This window comes from Cibotium barometz, chromosome 4, assembly GCF_041138505.1.
Source record: "Cibotium barometz isolate CiBa-2024 chromosome 4, ASM4113850v1, whole genome shotgun sequence".
NCBI lineage: Eukaryota > Viridiplantae > Streptophyta > Polypodiopsida > Cyatheales > Cibotiaceae > Cibotium > Cibotium barometz.
The window spans coordinates 67,881,196-67,905,620 of NC_141049.1; the positions used below are offsets into that span (position 1 = coordinate 67,881,196).

The window sequence follows — 24,425 nt, forward strand, 5'->3', positions numbered from 1 at the left end:
CGATTAACCAAAAGTTTCAAAGAATCTAGAAACTAAGAAGAGAGAGGATCTGGTTGTCACTTCGAGAGACATAGAGCTAATTAACTATATTTTAGAATTCAAACTCGGATTGGGGTTTAAGAAATGTCTTGTTGATTCTAGTTTTGGTTGTTGAAGTTAAGCTTCTTCGTATATAAAAAGCTTATTGTAAATGCTAGCGGTTTAGCTTCCTTTCATTTTAATATATTTCAAGCTTTTTTTTAATAAAAAACTAGAATGCTTGGGTAGCATTATCCTCTTGATGATTGCTTGCACCTATGTGTTGTCAACGTTCTTTGAAAGAACGTGTGTCCTTCCATTCATGTATAAACATCTTGAAGTGCTTGAATGAAGATGGACACTACAACCCATACCATTTTTACAACACGTCCTCTTCATATGTGTGTCTTTCTCAAGTTTATATAAACAACTTATAGAGCTCGAATGAGCATGAACATCAAGCCTATGAGGAATCGATGGACATCGACAGAGATCTTGGGTATATCACAAGGTAGATAATTCCAAATTCATTACCACATTTGAATCTGAGTTACACGTCATTCATCAAGTCATAGGATTTTCGCGGAGTTGGCAGAGTCCACCTTCAGTGTTGAAGGCGGCCATTAGTTCTACGTATTGATTCATGATACAAAACTCATTTTCAAATGTGGTAATGAATTTGTAATTTTCTAATTTGCGAGGTACTTTTGAATCCCCATCGAACATAAGAACAGGCTTTAAGCTCATTGATTGCGAATGTTAGTCCAGCATTGCTTCCAAGTATGCTTTTAAATTCATTTTCATTCGAGGATTTCAAATATGCTCTACACTACACGAAGTATGCTACCCAAGCACTCACACAAAAACGCTGAAAGAATTTAAAAAAAATCTTGTTTTGCAAGCTTTAAAGCAGCATGGAGTGTAGTTGGTTTTGATGATGTGCATGTGTGTGTGTGTGTGTGTGTGTGTGTGTGTGTGTGTGTGTGTGTGAGAGAGAGAGAGAGAGAGAGAGAGAGAGAGAGAGAGAGAGAGAGTACTTGCTTGCGTTTATGCACCAAGATAGCTTGTGTGAGGCAAATCAATCAGAGAATCCGCTTCATCAATGATGATCGTAATGGGGATAAGCAATCTCCTTCAAGAAGAGGGAGATGATATGCACATTACTGGCTTGCGAGGTGAAGGTGGTCACACAAGCAAGCCCAAAGCCTCTGCTTATCCTAGTTTTCATCAGCATCATTCACACCAAAAGCTAAGTACACAGAGTGTTGCTGTGACTCCTTCCATAGCCTATTTATGGCAGCCATAGCATAGGTGCTCTTCATGCTTTGCCGCCGTGAACCACAGAGGATGCAATATTTGCCCGCCGTTAGATCCTTCAATAGAGCATCTACAATGAGAGGAGCGTAGTAGTTAAGGTTGGGATCCATTGAGAGGCCAACTACGAAACATCGTACTCCTCTCTGTAGTGGTGGTTGCATCATCATCAACAACCAGACTTTGTACTTGTGCCCTACAGCAAGAGTGGAAGGTCATGAGACTAGGACAGGAAGCTCATCCTCCCCATGATAATCTCCATCAATAGCGTTTCTGCCTCCACAGAGATGATACACGATGGCTCCTCCTCCATAGATGATACACCAACATTTCTGCCTCCACAGACGATACACCAGCGTTTCCGCCTCCATAGACATTGTGATACCAATTTTAACTTCATTCAGCTTGTTGCCTACCTTGCCACATGTTTTTTACCACGAGTGTTGTGTGCTTTGCTTTATTAAGGTTGGCTTTTTTTGTTATGGGCTTTCGACGAGAGGTTGTTTTTAGCGTGCCACATGGGTTTCTCTCGATTCTTGCTATCCTGCAAGCATCTTAGGCTACCCAAGATAAATATTTTCACCAACTAACACCTTGGAGTCTAGCTTCTTGTATGCATCATTAGCTTTTCGTTTCAGTCGAACGATGTCAGAAAGGGTGTTGGAAACTTTAGTCTAAACTGGGTAATAGTAACATATAAGAAGAGAAGGCGAGATATTAATTAACACGTCCATCTTAGTGCAGGTGATTAGCAAAGGCGACGGATCAAGGTGGTTTCAACCGATAGGCAAACTGCTATCACTTGCTATGGGGAATGAGGAGGTGATGAAGTATTGGAAGAGCAAGCTGGGAAATGTGAGCATGCCGGAAGAGATGATGGAGTTGCTAGTTTGCAAACGAGGCCGATGGAGGTGCACATCGAGGAGGCAAGCTTGTCGTTGCTGAGCACAATCCTGCTACTTATGCCCATTTACGTCGATGGAAGAGAGTGCCAGGATATTGACGATGTTGGAGGTCTTGGATTCGATTCGGAGACTGTGTTCCACAACGATGGAACAACAGGACTTAAGGAGGTTGTTTTTAGCGTGCTAGGTAGGTTGCTCTTGATGCTTGCTTTCCTCCACGGATTTAGGCTACCCAAGGTAAAGAAAAAAGAAAAAATACAAAAAGAGACATTAAAATCTTCATCTATACAAGATTAACCACAACCCCACCTCCCTCCACGTGGCCAAAGGAGGTGGGGCTAATTCAAAATAACCACTCCTCTTGCAAGCGTGAGGAGGAGCCAAATCTCACATCTTCCAATGCAATTTTAAATTTTAATCTAAGAAGATCTCATCTCACATCTTTCAATGAAATCTTTGTATACATGCTTACATACCTATAGATACACACACTTATATATATTATGTATGTATGTGTATCTATAGGTATGTAAGCATGTATATATAAATAGATTTATATGTATGTCAACGCACACACATGTATGTTCATATGCACACACACACACAACACACAGACACTAGCACATGATACGTGCATACACGCATACAAATACACATACACACACTCGCACACGCATGGATACACGTGCAACATATAGAGATATGCACACTTGCACACATACTCAAGCTTACACATACACACACAAACATATATATTATGTGCATGTATAAGAGAGAGAATATACATACACACACACACATATATGTATTATGTATGTATGTGTATCTATAGGTATGTAAGCATGTATATAAATAGATTTATATGTATATCGACGCACACACATGTATATTCATGCACACACACACACACACATAACACACAGACACAAGCACATGATACGTGCACACACGCATACAAACACACACACACACTCGCACACATGGACACACATGCAACATATAGAGATATGCACACCTGCACACATACTCAAGCTTGCATATACACACATGTGTATACATGCACACAAGCACATAAATACACTCACATACACACATGTGTACACAAGCACATAAATACACTCACATACACAAGTACATGTGCACACACATGGACATGCACACACTCACACACACACATATGCACACACATAGATGTACACACGAGTATATTCACATGCTCACACACACGTACATGCAGACACTCGCTATGGATACACATATATAAAAACATACACACCATGTACACACACACACACACAACAAATACACACTAGCACATACACACAATCAAGACACTTGCACAATACATGCACGCGTGAAGACAATACACAATCACACATACGTGTGTATGTGCACACACAATCACATACATATATGTGTATGTGCACACACAATCACATACATATGTATGCAAAAGAGAAGACAAAAGACATTGTATATAAGATACACTTATTTAAGAGTGAACACACCTCATCATGCATCCCCACTTATTTAAGAGTGAACACACCTCATCATGCATCCCCACTTGTTAAAATTTAATATTAATTAAAAATATATGTGTATATGTGTTTATTTATTTTATAAATGTACATGTATATATAGGTATACGTCTCTAAATATAATAAAACATAATATTATAGATAATATATATTTACATGTGGGAGAGAGAGAGAGAGAGTGTGTGTGTGTGTGTGTGTGCACGTGTGCATGAGAAAGAAGTGTGTTTGTGTGTGTGCATGAATGTATTTGTGTGTGTGTGTGTGTGTGTGTGTGTGTGAGAACGTTGTTTTTATGTCGTAGGAACAATCCCAAGAGACCTAAGAAGATCTATTCGACAGGAGTGAGATTCGAACACAAGACTTGTTGAATAACAACTCCATGAGAGAGAGAGAGAGAGAGAGAGAGAGAGAGAGAGAGAGAGAGAGAGAGAGAGAGAGAACACAGAGAGAGACAGAGACATGGAAGTCTATGTGTGAGAGTGTGTAGGGGGAAAGAGTGTGTGTTTGCATTAGTACATGTGTGTGTGTGTGTGAGAGAGAGAGAGAGAGAGAGAGAGAGAGAGAGAGAGAGAGAGAGAGAGAGAGAGAGAGAGCATCCGGTTGATTTATGTGTGTGGATGCTTCGGTATCTATCGTCTGGCATTTGTATAAGTGGGGATGTTCCCCATGGCTTCGCCCTCACTAAAACAGAGGGCCAGATATGGGATCATGCATAGACATCTTGAAGGGCAACAAAGGAAAGTGGAAAAGTTGAGACAAAAACCATGTACGGACACCTCAAATGGCCGGCCAAAAAACCTCAATCAGGGAAATGCTGCCTCCTTTCGTTCTCTGTTATGGGAATGTGCCAATACAAAGACCCTGTCAGAAGGCAAGCTTGTCCATGGCAACATTATCGAAAGAGAGCATCGGCCGAATGGCTATCTAAACAACCTCCTTTTGCGAATGTATGGCAAATGTGGAGCTTTGGATGATGCCAGGGCATTGTTCAGCAAGATGGAAGAGCGTGATGTGTTTTCATGGAGTGCCATGATCGAGGCATACGCACAGCACGGCCAGGCCAAGACAGCTTTCCAACTGTTTCAACGAATGCCTCTTGAATGTGTCATTCCTAACAGGTTCACTTTCCTCAGCGTATTTCTTGTCTGTGCCAGCTAGCCTGCCCTCTCTGATGTGAAGCATATTCATGCCTTGATTTTGGGTAGTGAGCTTCAGTTGGATGCTTTCTTGGGAACCTCTCTTATGAACATGTACAGAAAATGTGAAGCATTGGTGTGTACACAAGGCGTGTTTGACAACATGTGTAATCACAGCCGTAATGTGGTTGCCTGGACTGCCATGGTTGCTGCATACGTCCAGCAAGATAGGGGTAAGCAGGCTATACAGCTTTTTCAACAAATGTTGCTTGAAGGTATAATCCCAGACAAAATTTTATTCGTCAACATCTTTGATGGTTGCACTAGATTTCCTAACCTTTTTGCAAACAGCTACTCACAAGTACGCCAAGTTACCCTAGTAGAGCACAAGATTGATCTCAAGCCCCAAAGTAAGCCAGTGGTACAGCGGCTAAGGCGTTTGGGAGTAGTGCAAGCAGAGGTGCTTAAGAAGGAGGTAACTAATTTGCTTGAAGCTGGATTTATTTTTCCAGTAGAGAATTCAGAGTGGATTTCCCCAGTTGTAGTCACTCCCAAAAAGGGTGGAAAATGGTGTGTGTGTGTGGACTTTTGCCCTTTGAATGCATGCACAAAGAGGGATTATTATCCTCTACCCTTTCAGGATGAGATTTTGGATCAAGTTGCAGGTCATGAGTTGTATTCAGTGTGTGATGGATACTCTGGATACTTTCAAATCCGGATTTGTGAAGAAGATCAAAGGAAAACCTCATTTATCACCCCTTGGGGAGTGTATGCCTATAGGGTGATGCCATTTGGCTTGACCAATGCACCAGCAACTTTTCAACGCTTCATGAGTCAGGTATTTGCACCTTACTTGGGGAAGTTTATAAGGGTCTTTCTGGATGATTTTTGCATTTATTCAAGCCGCATGGATCACTTGGAAAAGTTGAGGTTAGCCTTGCAAAGTATTGATGATGCAAAAGGGTGTCTTAATCCTGGAAAATGCCGCTTGGCACGAAGGAAGGTGGTTCTCTTGGGACATGTTATCTCAGAAGAAGGCATAGAGATGGATCCTGAGAAGGTGCAGGCAATTGTGGCCCTCCCACCACCTACCAATGTACGGGAGGTAAGGAGGATTTTGGGTAAAACAAAGTATTACCAACGCTTTGTTGACATGTTCTCTGAGAAGATGTATCCTATAAATCTGTTAACAAAGAAGAATGTTTCTTTCCAATGGGGGCCCGATCAAATTCAATCTTTTTGTTTGCTCAAGGAATGCATGAGTCAAAGTCCAATTGTGCAGCCTCCTAGGTGGGGGGAGGACTTTTATGTGAACCCAAGTGTCTCATCACATTCAGTGGGTGCTATACTCTTGCAAAAGGGAGAGCAAGGGCGTATGCAACCAGTGTATTATACAAGCCGACAACTCACTGATGTCGAGGAGAGGTATGGCAAAATGGAGAAAGGTGGTTTGTCTCTTGTGTTTGCAGTAAAGAAGTTCCGGTCATACTTGTTACCTCGCCCTTTTTTCTTCCTCACATCTCAACCTTCTTTACAATTCTTGGTCCGCAAACCCAATCCTGCAGGAGGGAAGTTTGCAAAGTGGATTTGCGAGCTTCAAGAATTCTCTTTCACTTTTATTACAGAAAACACCACTAGGGCCTCTCTTGCAGATTTGCTTACAAGGAAGGAAGAGGAAGAAGGAACAGGAGCAAAGGAAGAGGTATATGAAGATTTGGAAACGTAACCAACTGCTTTCACTATGCATTTTGATGGAGCCTTTAGCCCTTCCAGGCAATGTGGGGCTGAGGGAATAGTTTTATTCGATCCAGAAGGAAAAGAGGTATGGGCCAAGGGTAGGGAATTTCCAAAGGCTATATCAAATAATGTGGCTGAGTATAATGCATTAATTTGGGGATTAGAAGATTGCATAAAAGATGGAATTGAAGAGGTAGAGGTTAAAGGGGATTCACAATTGGTCATCCGACAAATGAAAGGAGAGTATAAGGCAAGGAGTCCTAATCTCCAAGAATTGTATAAAAGGGCAATGGAGTTGAAAGAAGCTTTTGAGTTTTGTAAATTTGTGCATGTTAACAGGAAGGATAATCAAAAGGCTGATGAATTGGGTACTAAAACCTTGGCTTCTTTCAAAGTAGCTACTCTTGCATTAATGGATACAGGTTGGCCTGAGCTCCAAGATGTTCAACACTATTTAGATACAGGATACTTCCCTCCTGGACTGAATCCTCAACAGAAGCAAAGGCTTACCAGGAAAGCTCATCCTTACACAATTCTAGGGGATGTTCTTTACAAGCAAGGTAAGGATAAGATTCTTAGGAGGGTGGTGAGCCTAGAGGAGTCTAAAAGGATTATGGAATTATGTCATGAATGTTCAGGTCACTTTGCCTCAGCCAGCACAACTCGGAGGATCCTTAACACAGGGTATTATTGGCCTCGACTCAACAAAGATGTCTATGAGTGGTGCAGAAGCTGTGAAGTATGCCAGGCATATGGGCATAAGCAATTGGTTCCCGGACCCTTAAACCCTATCCCAGCATATGGTCCATTTGAAAGGTGGGGATTAGATTTTGTGGGCCCACTTCCTCGTTCCTCACATGGGAAGTATTACATATTGGTAGCCACAGATTATGCAACAAGGTGGGCAGAAGCAAAGGCAATGGTCAATAATAAAGCAGTGGCTGTGGCATCCTTTCTTAGGGAATACATATGTGCCCGATTCGGGTGTCCATTGGAAATCCTGACAGATGGGGGGAGGTCTTTCAGGAATGACTTGATTGAAGCTTTGGTGCAGAAATTAAAAATAAAGCATGCTATGTCAACTCCCTATTATCCCCAATGTAATGTTTAGTAAAAAAAACTAATGGACTGCTTTGTGGATCTTTGTCTAAGCTAGTGGATACTATGAAGAGAAAGTGGGATGTGCATTTGCCAGAGGGCCTATGGGCCTATAGGACAACTCACAAACTCTCTCTTGGTTTCACACCTTTTCAGTTAGTTTATGGAGTGGAGGCTATTTTGCCAATAGAATTGGAAATCACAAGCCTTCGCACATCTTTTGCACGCTTGAATAATGAAGAAGAAACACATGCCCAACGCCTAGCACAACTAGAGATCTTGGATGAGAGGCGACTTCAAGCACTTCAAAATTTGGAGGCTGCACAACAACGGCGCAAGGCAAGGCATGACACTCTCACGAGGAAGAAGAAGAAGCCAGAACTCAAGCAAGGAAGCTTAGTCATGAGGTATGATGGCCGTGTGGAGAAACGGCTAGATAAGAAGCTTCTTCGACGCTGGGAAGGCCCCTTCAGGATAAAGCAAAAGTTCAAAAATAACACCTATCTTCTAGAGGATGCAAGTGGCCACCCAGGAGGTTCCTGGACGTGCCAATGAGTACCGGCTGAAGATATTCTACCCTCGAGCACCATGGCCAGCAGACCCCCCAGACAAGCATGGAGGATCTGCTGGGGGGGGGAAGATGTGACGTGAAAAATTGATATCTTTCATCGTCAATTTTGTGCATATTTTGATGGTTTCTCAATGGTAATAAGGTGGAAGCTTGTCCAAGAAGATTGCAGCGCCCACAATGGAATAACGGCGTGATGATGCGACGGCTTGGCGGCTACCCCGATAACAGCATTCTATCTTCAAATATAATGGTTTTACTTGATTTAGGGTGCACACATTGTAAATGCCACAAGTATGCTTGATAAATACTTTGGTATGGTAGATGGGCTAGTGATGTGGAAAATAAAAGTGGGCCTTCATGCTCACATGGATTTTTATTGTATTATTAATATGGTATTCACCATAAGGCTACAAGTTGGGGAGTGTGGAAGGCATGTGGAGGAGTGTGTGTAGGTGCATAATTGGGAAAGATTCTTCTAGAATGCTTACATGGAAGAGGAGAATTCCACCATGTGTCAGTGGGATCTCCACCTACATGCCACTTAGGCTTGGCTATTATCTCATCACACTCTCAAAGTCAAAAAGTCTTCAATTTAATAATCAATAGAAGACTTAGCCTAAGAGGACAATTGATGGTGACATCTACCCTTATGTCACTGAAGGGTTGAAGATTTTTATGTTGTAATTTGTAACAATGGAAGAGAGGGTGATTCTCCACCTATAAAAGGAGCCCTTCTCTCCCTTTCAAATCAAGGAATGAGCCTCCTCAATTGAGCATTTTGTGTCATTACCATTCTCTTATCTTTCAAACCCCTATTCAAACACTCTCTTTACATGTGAATGTCTCATTTAGCATTAGCTCCTCATGCTTAACCCAATTTTGGACCTCTTTGATGATTCATGATAAGTGGGATAAGGAGTTATTATCTTGGCGGGCCTGTGACTTCTCAAGGTAGCCCTTGCCTTATTGCCGCCCTCCTTTGGAGGTACCAATGGTTTTAGCGGTAATGAGCACGTGAAAAGACTTTGGGGACCATAGGTAAATCTTTATGATTGTCCGCTGAGCAATGTTAACCCTTACCCTCTAGCTTGAATCATGAAGGAGACGAAAGGCAAGAGGCTATGTGAAAATTGAGGTTTCATGCAAAGAGAGAGGAGTGCAGTTTTTGTGGTCCAATACCCAATTTTCAACCGATAATTACTCATCACTCGGGTGTTGGTTTCTTAAATTGATCATATGGATAGGAAGCTCTTTCTATGCTCTTTCCACTCATGTAATTAATTTCTCAATCCCTTACTTCATTGATAATCATAATTTCTCCCAAAGTTGCTAATTTTTAGGCGAATTTTGGCAGTTTTATAGTCTTGTAGTAAAATGCTCATAACTTTTCGCTCGGTTGTCCGTTTTTGAAAGTTTTTATATGGGTGCGAAGCTCTCTTCAAGCTCTACGCACCCATATAATCTTTTTTTGCACAGCCTATATGGATTTAAAACTGCAATTCTCTGTGTATCTCTATTTTTATAGAATTTTGGCAGTTTTATAGCCTTGCAGTAAAATGCTCATAACTTTTCACTCGGTTGCTCGTTTTTGAAAGTTTTTACATAGACGCGAAGCTCTCTTCAAGCTCTATGCATCTATATAATCCTCTCTTACATAGCCTATATGGATTTAAAACTGCAATTCTCTCTGTATCTCTGTTTTTATAGTTTTTTGGCCATTCTTTCTTCTTAATCATGATTAATTCCTCCTAATCTCTCATCAAAAGGCAAACCCCATGTGTCTTATCGTCTTGTAAGTGATTGCTATATTCATTTGCTTTAATATGTTCCGACCAAATCGCCCAATTCGAACGGATGAACCTTATCAATATTCTCCGTATGTTTCCGTTCACATAATCCTGAGTCGGAAGATTTTCTTCTAACAAAGAATCGCCCTTTTGTTTGGAGCTGCAAGACTGGCAGAAATTCTTGCTTCTCCGGAGCCTTTCATCTTTCCTTCCATGAATTATGATCTCACCTTTGATGTGTATATCTTTATCCTAATCTAGGGAGAGAAAGGGAGGTGAGGAGGCTGTGAGGTTTCATACAAGTGTGTTTTTTATTCTGAGAAGTGACTGAAGTCCTAACCCCAATTTCGTGTCACAGTACTTTTTCTATGGCATTGTAAATAAGGGTTTGAAAGAGGATTCTAAAGAAGAGTGAGTACCATGTTGATGGTGCTTATTTTGTCAAAGGGCAAGCCTCATCCTCGAAAGCCACTCCTAAAAACAAGAATACCTTCAAGTGCACTTTTTGCGACAAACTAGGACATCTTGAGGAGTTTTGTTATGCCAAGAAGAAGGCCCAAAAGGCCTATCTTGCTGTCGAAGAGAAGAAAGAAGAAGACTCTCCATCGAAGGCCTCCCCCATCATGAGGTCAATCTTTGCTTTGATGATTATGATTATGCATTTTGATGGTCATGCACTTGGCCCATTCTACTCTCACATCTTTTTATTCGTTTAAGTTGAGGTACTTTTTCAATGGCATTGTAAACCAATTTTTTGCTTTGATGTACCATCTTTCAAATGGACATCTTTCTTTGTGAGACAACCACTTTTGTTTGTGGTCCTCACCTTGATCGTCATAACCATTGTATCTCAAACTTTGTAGCTACCTTTGATTGTGGGAGGGCATTCAAGTGTAGGTCATCTTAGCCTTTTTTAATCTTTACCCATGTTTGGATCATGGGAGGGTGTTAGAATTAATGACCCAAACCTATGGGTTATTTTCCTAAGGTTTCAAAGCAAGGCATTTTCTTTTTAATCTCATAATAAAAGGAGGCGCCTCTTCTCCTACATTCCCTCCACCTCCTTTTTCCTACTCTTAAGGAAGAGAATACGAAGTCTGATGACCTCATTGTTGGGTGATGTATAAGAGCTTGTACCTCTTGCCTGTAAAATGGCTCAATCTAATGCAAAGCAAGCTGCATGTGATTTTCATTATGGTCTCTGCATGCAGTCTTCTCTTTCACATTTTTCTTCAATTGGTATCAGAGCGAGGTTGCTCTTGCTGCCTCTACCAGTAGAACTATGTGCGTAATGCCACAGGCAAGTTGCCAATTCAGAGCCTACTATCACCGAGCGTCAATTTACAGCTACTATGGTAGCCCCAGTCAGGCAGGCAACTTAGTGTGCTGATGCCAACCATCGCTATAGGTGGTCAACCAGTCTACAGCACTACTGCAAACGAGTGCCACATCTACCGCATCAAGTGATCCACCGCGTCAAACTGACGTCCATGTGCACATCGTAGATGTGGCCTTCCTTTTATTATAGTAAGCTTATATATATATATTGTTTTCTATATCTTTAAAAGATCAGCTGCTCATATATGTATATATGTAGTTTTCTATACCTTTAAAAGGGCTGCTCACATGCACTAAAGGGAAAATATGGTACTTTTGTAAGAGCTTGCTCACACTAGGGACATTGAAAGTTATATGTTACTGAATGTCTTGTTCACAAAGCCTCTTACATCAACACCATGTCCACTAGTAAGAGTGTAGTAGAAATCATAGATATTTCATCTTCCGAAAGTGAATGCTTATCATCCTCTTCGGTCAACCAACCCTCCCAATCTTCACATGAAGTTACTTCTAGGAAAAAGAAGCTATCCACTGTTAGAAGAAGCATTAAGAAACCCTGGTACAATAGAGAAGCCATTAAAATAGGACTAGGTCCTTATCTTGCATCAAATCTTCATCTATATGGGACATGGAATATAGAAAAGTGTTACCATATTATAGTAGTGATGTGTGTGAACACACTTAGGACCGCCGGGGCACTTTTTCCCTCACTAGGAGGTTTTTTCCCCTGTGCATTGTATATACGCCCATTATCTTCTAGGGCTTGTTATCTTTCATTTTTGGCACTCATAATACACTACTGTGTTGTGCTCAAGCTTCCTCATCTTCTTGAAGTTGTGTGTGCATTCCTGCAACCCTAATTCCAACAATTGGTATTAGAGCAGGCTTCCTCCTCCCGGGCAGCATCACCGGCACCTGCCGCTTCATCTCCTCCGATTGCGACGAGGTTTCACGAGCGTTTGCAGGTTAGTATATGCCGTGGGAAAGCCCGTAGGGCTAGTTCGTTTCAGAATTTTGATCTGAAGTCATTTCGCCCTCCGTTTTTGCATTCCAAGTACTGCGCAGGCAAAATCGTCCTACTGTGCAGATTTTCTGTCAAGATTAAAATCTGCAGGACAGGTGCCCATTCGTCTGTTTTGGGCTGTGCTATGAAGCACAGGTCGATTTTATACAGGTTTACCTCTTGCAGACAGCATTTACATCTAGTAGTACAGTCATAGGCCATGGCTGACAACAATGATGTATTCCGCATGTTGGCTGCTGAGGATAAGTTGGATGGCACCAACTATCCATTGTGGGCATATATGATGCGACATGTATTGGTAGCAAAGGGGTTATGGAATATTGTGCAGGGTATTGATGCACGTCCTATTGTGGCTGGGAATGCTGCAAACACATCAGAAACAGGTACTGTTGATGATGGTGCAGGCACAAGTGCTGTAGCAGCTGTTCGAGAACCACCACTTTCAGCAGAGCAGATTCGTTGGGATGGTAGAGATGCGCAGGCTCATGCCTTGATTGCGCTGTCTGTCAAACGTACCATTATCCCACATATTCGCTCCTGCAGGACTTCTAAGGATGCTTGGGATGTACTTGCCACATTGTATCAGGCAAGAAATGAGGCTCGTGTTGCTTATCTCCGAAAACAGTTGGAGAGTGAGCATATGAACGAAGGTGATTCTATGGATAGCTTTTTGACAAAGATTAAGGATTTCAAAGAGCAGCTCATTTCTGCAGATGAAATCCTGTCAAACAGTTCACTTGTGCAGACTGTTTTGAATGGTCTACCAGATTCTTATCAGGGTTTTGCTTCCACTCTTCGCTTGATGATGAAAGGCAATCCCAATGCCTTATCATTTGAGGAGTTAGTTTCTGTTTTGCTGCAAGAAGACCAGTCAAGGCAAAACAGGAATATTATGCGTGTCGCAGATCAAGCTTTCGTTGCTAGTCAGAGAAGCGGGAAAGGTAAAGCTGGCTTTTCTTCTAGTAAGCAGAAATCTGCAAATGCTGCGCAACCAAAGAAGGAAGACAAAGATGAGAAGAAGGGTGACAAACAGAAGACATTTTGCAAGTACTGTAAGGGAAATGATCATGTCATCAAAGCGTGTCCTAAGCTGGCTGCGAAAGAGGCTAAGAAGAAAGAGGCTGGTATGGCTGTTGCAGATGCCTCTCCTTCTAACAATGAATCTGCTAATGTTGTGCTAGATACAGAATGGGCATTCAATGCGCAGTGCAGTTATGACCCATCTTTGCATGACACATGTATGTCTGCAGTAGATTCAGATGTATGGTACTTTGACAGTGGTGCCACTAAGCATATCACCTCGCAGCGCAGTTTATTCACTTTCCTTGAGTCTGCTCCCACAGGGAATACTGTCACTTGTGCCAATAACTCCTCTTATCCCGTTGAAGGAGTTGGACAGATTGTGCTGAATGTTGCAAATGGCAACACCTTTACACTTTTTGATGCATTGTATGTGCCAGGGATCAAAAAGAATCTGCTGTCAGTCTCCGCATTTGCCAAAACAGGTTTGGTTGTAAAATTTGTGGATGACAGATGTACTGTTCATGATCTCTCTTGTGGTGACATCATTGTAGCATCTGGTTCACTATGTCGAGGGCTGTATAAGCTCAATATGGATGGCAAATGTGTAGAGGATTCAGCATGTGCTATTATGGATACGCAGGCTATTTCAAATGCAAAACTGTGGCATGCACGTTTTGGTCATCTGAATTTTGCAAGTTTGCTGCGCCTGCAGAAATCTGAAATGGTGTCTTCTTTGCCTAAGCTTGAGGCACCTGTCAAGCATGTTTGTGAGGGCTGCATATTGGGTAAAATGCAGCGTGCTTCCTTTCCCAAAGATGGATCAGTGAGAGCTGAACGCAGATTGCAGCTTGTTCACAGTGATGTTTGTGGTCCCATGCAAACTCCATCATTTGGAAACTACCTTTACTTCGTGACTTTCATTGATGATTTTACCAGGCATGCATGGGTATATCCTTTGAAGGCAAAGTCCGAAGTGTTTTTGTGCTTCAAACAGTTTTTGGTTATGGCTGAAAATGTGTTAGAAAGTAAGATGGGCACCCTCCGTTCAGATCGAGGGGGGGAGTATATGTCTTCAGAATTTAATGCATTTCTGGCTGAGCGTGGGATAAAACACCAATGTACAGTGCCGTATACACCACAGCAAAATGGTGTGGCTGAGAGAAAAAACAGGTCTCTCATGGAAATGGCAAGATGTATGGTTAAGAGTCAAAGTCTACCACATTGTTTTTGGCTTGAGGCTGTCATGTGTGCCACTTATGTACTAAACAGGTGTCCCACCAAAGCATTACAGGTTGTCACTCCATATGAGGCTTGGCATAGCCGCAAGCCATCTGTTGGCCATTTACGTGTTTTTGGTTGCCTGGCATATGCATTAGTGCCTGTGCAACAGCGCAGAAAATTGGATGACAAAGCTGTCAAATGTATTTTTGTTGGATATAGTGCTGAGAGCAAAGGCTATCGTTTGTATCATCCATAGACAAAGCGCATTTTGGTTAGCCGTGATGTTGTATTTGTGGAAGATGCAGTTCAGCCCTTGGTTTCATGTACTAAGGAGACAGATATCAGCTCACGTGATGTCTATGATACATTGTTGCCTCTTTTCAGTGGTGCACAGTCAAGTGCAATACCTCATGAGGCAGTTTTTCAGCCTATGCAGGTTTTAAATGATGGCACAGATCAGCCTATATCTGATGCAGATGTGCATGATGCACTTGAGGATGAGAGACAAGAGATTGAGGGCTCTAGGAACATGCCTAGATGGCTGGTGCAGACTTTGCGTGACAGCAAGTTGGATGCCCCTTTGTCTAGTCGCACTCGTTCTGGCTCTCATGGTGCCTCTTATGCGTCAGATTGTTATGCATTGGCTGTTTCTAGTATGTGCGATGAAAGTGAGCCTGTTTCATTTGATGAGGCACAAAGTTCAAAAAATTGGATGGCTGCTATGCAAGCAGAATACGATGCTATTATGAAGAATGGTACATGGTCTTTATGTGACTTGCCCCCTGGCAAGAAGGCCATTGGCACTAAGTGGGTATACAAATTGAAGCGTAAGCCTGATGGCACAGTGGATCGCCATAAGGCTAGGCTTGTTGCAAAAGGTTATGCTCAAGAGAAGGGCATTGATTTTGATGAGACTTTTGCTCCCACATGTCGTATGACCACTGTTCGTAGCATCTGTGCATTAGCAGCTCATAATGGTTGGAATGTACATCAGCTGGACATAAAGACTGCGTTCTTAAATGGAGATTTGCATGAGGAGGTGTATGTATCGCAGCCTCGTGGTTTTGTTCAAAGAGGGCAGGAAAACAAAGTGTGCAGGTTAAAAAAGGCTTTATATGGTTTAAAGCAAGCTCCACGAGCTTGGTGTGAAAAAATACATGCATATTTGACTGCACATGGGTTTCAGAATAGTCCAACAGAAAGCACTTTGTATGTTAAACGTGTGGATGGTGTACATCTAATCATTGCTCTCTATGTCGATGACATGCTGCTCACAGGACCAAATGAGAGTCATATTGCTGATTTTAAGGCTGATTTGAATGCCTCTTTTGAGATGTCAGATTTGGGGCATTTGCATCATTATTTGGGGATACAATTTAAGCAGTGTGATGGAGGTATTGCTTTGTGTCAGACAAAGTATATTGAAACATTGTTGCGGAGATTTGGCCTTGAAGACTGCAAGCCTATTGCTACTCCAATGGAGACAGGTTTGAAGTTGAGTCTTCATGATGCTGGAGATCACTTTGATGTCACACTCTATCAGACAGCTGTTGGTTGCCTCATTTATGTATGCATTACGAGGCCAGACATTCAGTTTGCAGTCTCACAGGTGAGCAGATTTGTGCATAGCCCAGGCATTAAGCATTGGCAGGCAGTGAAGCGTATCTTTCGCTATTTGAGTGGTACTCGGCATCTTGGGTTGTTTTATCCCAAGGGGGGATCATTGCCGCCAGATTTACATGTTTTTTCAGATTCTGACTGGGCTGGTTGTTATGACACACGCGTGTCCACGAGTGGTTTTTGCTTCATGCTTGGAAGCTCATGCATATCATGGTTGAGCAAGAAGCAGCCTACTGTGGCCACTTCTAGTTGTGAAGCTGAGTACAGGGCAGCTTTCACAGCTACGGTTGAGTGTGTGTGGCTCAGACGCCTTATGGCTGATTTGGGTGTTGGGCAGCCATCTGCCACCACCATCTTCACTGACAGTCAGAGCGCATTGGCAGTTGCGCGGAACCCAGTGTTCCATGCTCGTACGAAGCACATTGAGGTGCACTATCATTATGTCAGGGAGAGACTCTCTGCAGGAGAGATCAGTTTGGCTTATGTGCCAACACAGGATAACCTTGCAGACCTTTTCACAAAGGCTCTGCCTCGTGAAAAGTTCGAAGCTTTTCGCAAAGCTTTGGGCTTACTCCCTTTTGTGGATTCGTCCACATAGCTAGACACTTCCCTATACATGAGTGCTAGCTCTTGTTCACCGCATCACTCCAGGGGGGATTTGTTACCATATTATAGTAGTGATGTGTGTGAACACACTTAGGACCGCCGGGGCACTTTTTCCCTCACTAGGAGGTTTTTTCCCCTGTGCATTGTATATACGCCCATTATCTTCTAGGGCTTGTTATCTTTCATTTTTGGCACTCATAATACACTACTGTGTTGTGCTCAAGCTTCCTCATCTTCTTGAAGTTGTGTGTGCATTCCTGCAACCCTAATTCCAACAAAAAGGACATGGGTTATTAATTTCTTTTTTCTTTCATCGTAAAAGTGAGCTTGTAAAGCATTAGACACACTGCCCTTGCTCTTGCAAAAGCGGTAAGACCTTGCTATGGCTCCTAGTGAGGTGAGAGAAAAGTTTAGAGGGGAGAACTTTAACACTTGGCAAACCAAGGTGAAATTTAATGTCATGAAAAAGGGGTTGTGGAACATCGTTTAAGGGAAAGAGGAAAGACTAACTACTAGAGAGAGCAATGCACAATGGGATTCAAAGAATGATAAAGCACGAGGAATTATAGGGGAACACTTGGTGACACTTTTGTACATCACATTTACACTTGTGATACAGCTCAAGATGCATGGGAAACTCTAGACAAATTATTTGGTGCTACATGTAAACACTCCAAGATTAGTCTCTTAGTGAAATTCTTTGGGCTTCAAAAGAATCCCACAACTACTATGCCTGCCCACATTACTAATTTTAAAAGCTTCTTAACACAACTCATAGGAAACAAGAAGAAAATAGAAAATGATGATAAAATTGCTGTATTGATTAAGAGTGTGTCACATCTTGATGAATATTCAACCCTTGTAACAACTCTTTTAAATCTTCCAACTCCATCCCTCGTCGACATTGAAGCTTCTCTCTAGAGAAGAGGATTCTAAAGAAGAGTGAGTACCATGTTGATGGTGCTTATTTTGTCAAAGGGCAAGCCTCATCCTCGAAAGCCACTCCTAAAAACAAGAACACTAAGCGTCAATTTACAGCTATGCCAACCAGTCAGACGGGCAACTTAGTGTGCTAAAGCCAACCGTCGTTAATGGTGGTCAACCAGTTTGCAGCGCTACTACAACGAGTGCTACATTTGTCGCATATCAAACTGATCCACCGTGTCAAACTAAAATCGATCTGCACATTGTAGATGTGGCCTTCCTTTTATTATAGTAACCTTATATATATATTGTTTTCTATACCTTTAAAAGGTCAGCTACTCATATATATATATATGTAGTTTTCTATACCTTTAAAAGGGCTGCTCACATGCACTAAAGGAAAAATATGGTACTTTTGTAAGAGCTTGCTCACACTAGGAACATTGAAAGTTATATGCTGCTAAATGTCTTGTTCACAAAGCCTCTTACATCAATTCCATGTCCACTAGTAAGAGTGTAGTAGAAATCATTGATATTTCATCTTGCGAAAGTGAATGCTCATCATTCTCTTCGGTCAACCAACCCTCCCAATCTTCACATGAAGTAACTTCTAGGAGAAAGAAGCTACCCACTGTTAGATGAAGCATTAAGAAACCCTGGTACAATAGAGAAGCCATTAAAATAGGACTAGGTCCTTATCTTGCATCAAATCTTCATCTATATAGGACATGGAATATAGAAGAAGACATGGGTTATTAATTTCTTTTTTCTTTCATCGTAAAAAAAATGAGCTTGTAAAGCATTAGACACTGCCCTTGCTCTTGCAAGCGGTAAGATCTTGCTATGGCTCCTAGTTAGGTGAGAGAAAAGTTTAGAGGGGAGAACTTTCACACTTGGCAAACCAAGGTGAAATTTAATGTCATGAAAAAGGGGTTGTGGAACACTGTTCAAGGAAAAGAGGAAAGACTAACTACCAGATTGAGCAGTGTGCACAATGGGATTTAAAGAATGATAAAGCACTAGGAATTATAAGTGAACACTTGGATGACACTTTTGTACATCACATTTACACTTGTGATACAGCTCAAGATGCATGGGAAACTCTAGACAAATTATTTGGTGCTACGTGTAAACACTCCAAGATTAGTCTCTTACTGGAATTCTTTGGGCTTCAAAAAAATCCCACAACTACTATACCTATCCACATCAACGATTTTAAAAGCCTCTTAACACAACTCATAGGAAACAAGAAGGAAATAGAAGATGATGATAAAATTGCTGTATTGATTAAGAGTGTGTCACATCTTGATGAATATTCAACCCTTGTAACAACTCTTTAAATCTTCCAACACCATCCCTCCTCGACATTGAAGCTTCTCTCTTGGAAGAAGAGAAGAGGATTCTAAAGAAGAGTGAGTACCATGTTGATGGTGCTTATTTTGTCAAAGGGCAAGCCTCATCCTTGAAAGCCACTCCTAAAAAGAAGAAGACCTTCAAGTAGACTTTTTGCGGCAAACTAGGACATCCTGAGGAGTTTTGTTATGCCAACAAGAAGGCCCAAAAGGCCTGTCTTGCCGAAGAGAAGAAAGAAGAAGACTCTCCATCGAAGGCCTCCCCATGAGGCCAATCTTTGCTTTGATGATTATGATTATGCATTTTGAAGGTCATGCACTTGGCCCATTCTACTCTCACATCTTTTTATTTGTTTAAGTTGAGGTACCTTTTCTATGGCATTGTAAACCAAGGTTTTGCTTTGATGTACCATCTTTCATATGGACATCTTGCTTTGTAAGACAACCACTTTTGTTTGTGGTCCTCACCTTGGTCATCATAACCATTGTGTCTGAACCTTTGTAGCTACCTTTGATTGTGGGAGGGCATTCAAGTCTAGGTAATCTTAGCCTTTTTTTAATCTTTACCCATGTTTGGATCATGGGAGGGTGTTAGAATTAATGACCCAAACCTATGGGTTATTTTCCTAAGGTTTCAAGCAAGGCATTTTCTCTTTAATCATAATAAAAGGAGGTGCCTCTTCTCCTACATTTCCTCCGCCTCCTTTCCTACTCTTAAGGAGGAGAATACGGAGTCTGATGACCTCATTGGTGATGTATAAGATCTTGTACCTCTTGCCTGTAAAATGGCTCAATCTAATGCAAAGCAAGCTGCGTGTGATTTTCATTATGGTCTCTGCATGCAGTCTTCTCTCTTACATTTTTCCTTAATTGGTAACAGAGCGAGGTGGCTCTTGCTGCCTCTGCCAGCAGAACTATGTGTGTAACGCCAAAATCGATGCCACTTCACAGAGGCAATTTGCCAATTCCAAGCCTATTGTCATCACCGAGCATTAATTTACAGCCACCACGCCAGCCAGTCAGATGGGCAACTTAATGTGCTAAAGCCAACCGTCGCTGTCGGTGGTCAACTAATCTGCAATGCTACTACAACGAGTGCCACTGTCCACATCTATCGCATCAAACTAATCCACCGTGTCAAACTGGCGTCGATCTGCACATCGTAGATGTGGCCTTCCTTTTATTATAGTAACCTTATATATTTATTGTTTTCTATACCTTTAAAAGATCAGCTGCTCATATATATATATATATATATATATATATATATATATATATATATATATATATATATATATATATATGTAGTTTTCTATACCTTTAAAAGGGCTGCTCACATGCACTAAAGGGAAAATATGGTCCTTTTGTAAGAGCTTGCTCACACTAGGGACATTGAAAGTTATATGTTACTGAATTTCTTGTTCACAAACCCTCTTACATCAACACCATGTCCACTAGTAAGAGTGTAGTAGAAATCATTAATATTTCATCCTGCGAAAGTGAATGCTCATCATTCTCTTCGGTCAACCAACCCTCCCAATCTTCACATGAAGTTACTTCTAGGAGAAAGAAGCTACCCACTGTTAGAAGAAGCATTAAGAAACCCTGGTACAATAGAGAAGCCATTAAAATAGGACTAGGTCCTTATCTTGCATCAAATCTTCATCTATATGGGACATGGAATATAGAAGAAGAATTATTAATTTCTTTTTTCTCTCATTGTAAAAAATTGAGCTTGTAAAGCATTAGACACTGCCCTTGCTCTTGCAAGCGCGGTAAGACCTTGCTATGGCTCCTAGTGAGGTGAGAGAAAAGTTTAGAGGGGAGAACTTTCACACTTGGCAAACCAAGGTGAAATTTAATGTCATGAAAAAGGGGTTGTGGAACATTGTTCAAGGGAAAGAGACTAACTACTAGAGAGATCAGTGCACAATGGGATTTAAAGAATGATAAAGCACTAGGAATTATAGGGGAACACTTGGATGACACTTTTGTACATCACATTTACACTTGTGATACAGCTCAAGATGCATGGGAAACTCTAGACAAATTATTTGGTGCTACGTGTAAACACTCCAAGATTAGTCTCTTAATGAAATTCTTTGCACTTCAAAAGAATCCCACAACTACTATGCCTGCCCACAACTACTATGCCTGCCCACATCAACGATTTTTAAAACCTCCTAACACAACGCATAGGAAACAAGAAGGAAATAGAAGATGATGATAAAATTGATGTATTGATTGAGTGTGTGTCACATCTTGATGAATATTCAACCCTTGTAACAACTCTTTTAAATCTTCCAACTCCATCCCTCATCGACATTGAAGCTTCTCTTTTGGAAGAAGAGAAGAGGATTCTAAATAAGAGTGAGTACCATGTTGATGGTGCTTATTTTGTCAAAGGGCAAGCCTCATCCTCGAAAGCCACTCCTAAAAACAAGAAGACCTTCAAGTGCACTTTTTGCGGCAAACTAGGACATCTTGAGGAGTTTTGTTATGCTAAGAAGAAGGCCCAAAAGGCCTATCTTGCCGAAGAGAAGAAAGAAGAAGACTCTCCATCGAACGCCTCCCCATGAGGCTAATCTTTGCTTTGATGATTATGATTATGCATTTTGATGGTCATGCACTTGGCCCATTCTCCTCTCACATCTTTTTATTTGTTTAAGTTGAGGTACTTTTTCTATGGCATTGTAAACCAAGGTTTTGCTTTGATGTACCATCTTTCACATGGACATCTTTCTTTTGTGAGACAACCACTTTTGTTTGTGGTCCTCACCTTGGTCATCATAACCATTGTATCTCAAACTTTTTAGCTACCTTTGATTGTGGGAGGGCATTCAAGTGTAGGTCATCTTAGCCTTTTTTTAATCTTTACCCATGTTTGGATCATGGGAGGGTGTTAGAATTAATGACCCAAACCTATGGGTTATTTTCCTGAGGTTTCAAGCAAGGCATTTTCTCTTTAATCATAATAAAAGGAGGCACCTCTTCTCCTACATTCCTTGCACCTCTTTTTCTACTATTAAGGAGGAGAATATGGAGTCTAATGACCTCATTGGTGATGTATAAGAGCTTGTACCTCTTGCCTATAAAATGGCTCAATCTAATGCAAAGCAAGTTGTGTGTGATTTTCATTATGGTCTTTGCTGCTGTAGTCTTCTCGTTCACATTTTTCTTCAAGAGTCTGTTGTATTATGAGAGAAGTTCACTTATATACATGGCCATAAGTGTTCACACTCACTTAAATTATGGTCGGCCGGGCACTTTAGGCTCATAAGAGGCCTTATGCTATTACAATGACTACGCTCATAATTATCCATGAAGTACATCACTTAGGACTTCATCCTAACTTGCTACCTCACACTCTTGAAGCGAAAATCGCCATAAATACACCGTCACACCATTACGAGTGCTCGTCCAAGTTGTAGCTTTTGGACACCATTGCTTCATATCTTGAATGTATGACCCTTTGGTGTATCTACCTTAACTCCTTGATGTAATATGATGGTGGTAGCTCTTGTTAACCCTAGGAATGGGTTAACACCACAAGGCACCATTGTTGCATTTTTTTGGAGCCTTGGGAGCATGTTATTATGTGAGCATTGCATACATGTATGTGTTTTGTGTCAATACGTGTCCATTTACTACCGTTATGTGCATATCGCATAATATTTATCTCACACCTTAGTCAGCCTTGAGGAGCTATTTTGACAGGTTTGTGGATCCACAACACAACAAGAGCACATGAAAGTGCTGGAAAGTCAGAAAATAGAATGTGAACAGAGACTATAATAGGAGAATTACATAAAGATGAGAGAACTCAAAGAAACCAAGGAGCAACTGACCATGGCAATTGATAGCCCACCAACAAGTGATAGCACACATCAGATCCTCTCTCTAAGAATCAAAGGTAGAATTACAAATAAAGGAGGAGGCACTTTTATAGGCATTAATTCTTTCGAGGCCACAAGGAAATAGGGGCAAAGTGAAGGGGCATTCTTGAGAAGAGCGAAAAAACGGTGCTTTTTTTAGTACATTGTTTTACTAAGCATCATCGTGTACAATGAAAGGGGAGGGTGACAACCAAAAGAAGGCATGGGATGTGTATAGCCTAGCCCATTAGGGCCAAAAAATGAAAAATTTGGGCCCTATAAGAAAGTGAGTAAGATGTTAATTTAGTAAAGGTTTTAGAGGTCAAATGTCTCCAAATATGATGGTTTAGACTAGATTCATGGCCATTTTTTGTCTTTAAGCAATATCTTTGAATATATCTCAAAAGTCACTTTTTCGTGCCATAACTCTCTTGTAATTTGAATATTTTGAATCACTCATTGACATCTATGCATTTCCCTTCAACGTCTACGGATTTCCCTCCAAGCCGTTTTTCGACCTTTTCCTGCTCATAACCTAGCCCTAATACAATCTTTCATAGCGGCACAATTTTTTCTAATCTTTTAGGAACTTGGAAGTTTTGTTAACAACGTATTCTAATCTTTTACAACTTTCATTTACATCTTTTGGAAGTTTAGCTTGGGATATGTCTAATTCAAATAGTCCCTCCCAAAGAAAGTTTCATATGAATATTAAGCTCAATCTTGAATACGCAACCTGGCGTAGTGAAAATCAGATGTCTTTGAAAGATGCAAGTGAAGCAAACTGATTTTGGATGGAAGGGAGGAAACACATCAACTTATGGGTTGATGGTAATCTCTACCCAAAAGATCCCTAAACTAGAAGGTGTCCATCTTTTTATTCTGTTCATGATCTTATCCGGTTTGTAGGGAGATGGTGTAAATGGTCTTTTAGGATACTGTACAAGGTTATGCCAATCTAGGAATGAACAAGTGCATCATACTACTTTGATAAATTCTTAAACACATCTTACTGTGCTTGAAAGAAAACTCAAATATCTTGAAGATTTAAATGAGTACTTAAGTGGTAAATTACAAAATCTTAAAAACACACCCATTGGGTTGAGAGAAAGGACAAGGTAAATGAAACATATAAATAATTTGTCTGAGACTTCTAGGGTAAGAAAAAGAAGGATGAAATTAGCAGGACAATATGTCACTCAAATTTCTGGTCTAAACATGTATGATTCTAAAGATAGAGTACAACTTCTGAATGAGGCAATGAATAAAACAGACATCATTAAAGAGTTTCTTAAGGATATCAGATGCTTCACAAATTGTAGAGACTTATGACATGGT

At 41.1% G+C, this 24,425-nt stretch overlaps 1 protein-coding gene across 1 annotated transcript in view; it reads left to right on the top strand.

Annotated features, from left to right (window-relative positions):
* Positions 1-2,237: 2,237 nt before the first annotated feature.
* LOC147639546 (pentatricopeptide repeat-containing protein At1g11290, chloroplastic-like) overlaps positions 2,238-24,425 on the top strand; it is a 39,203-nt gene continuing 17,015 nt past the window's right edge. Inside the window, exons 1-3 of the mRNA XM_086794471.1 lie at positions 2,238-2,474; positions 4,634-4,893; positions 5,089-5,186. Coding sequence (XP_086650597.1) covers positions 2,238-2,474; positions 4,634-4,893; positions 5,089-5,186 — 595 coding nt within the window. The remainder of the gene's footprint in view (positions 2,475-4,633; positions 4,894-5,088; positions 5,187-24,425) is intronic.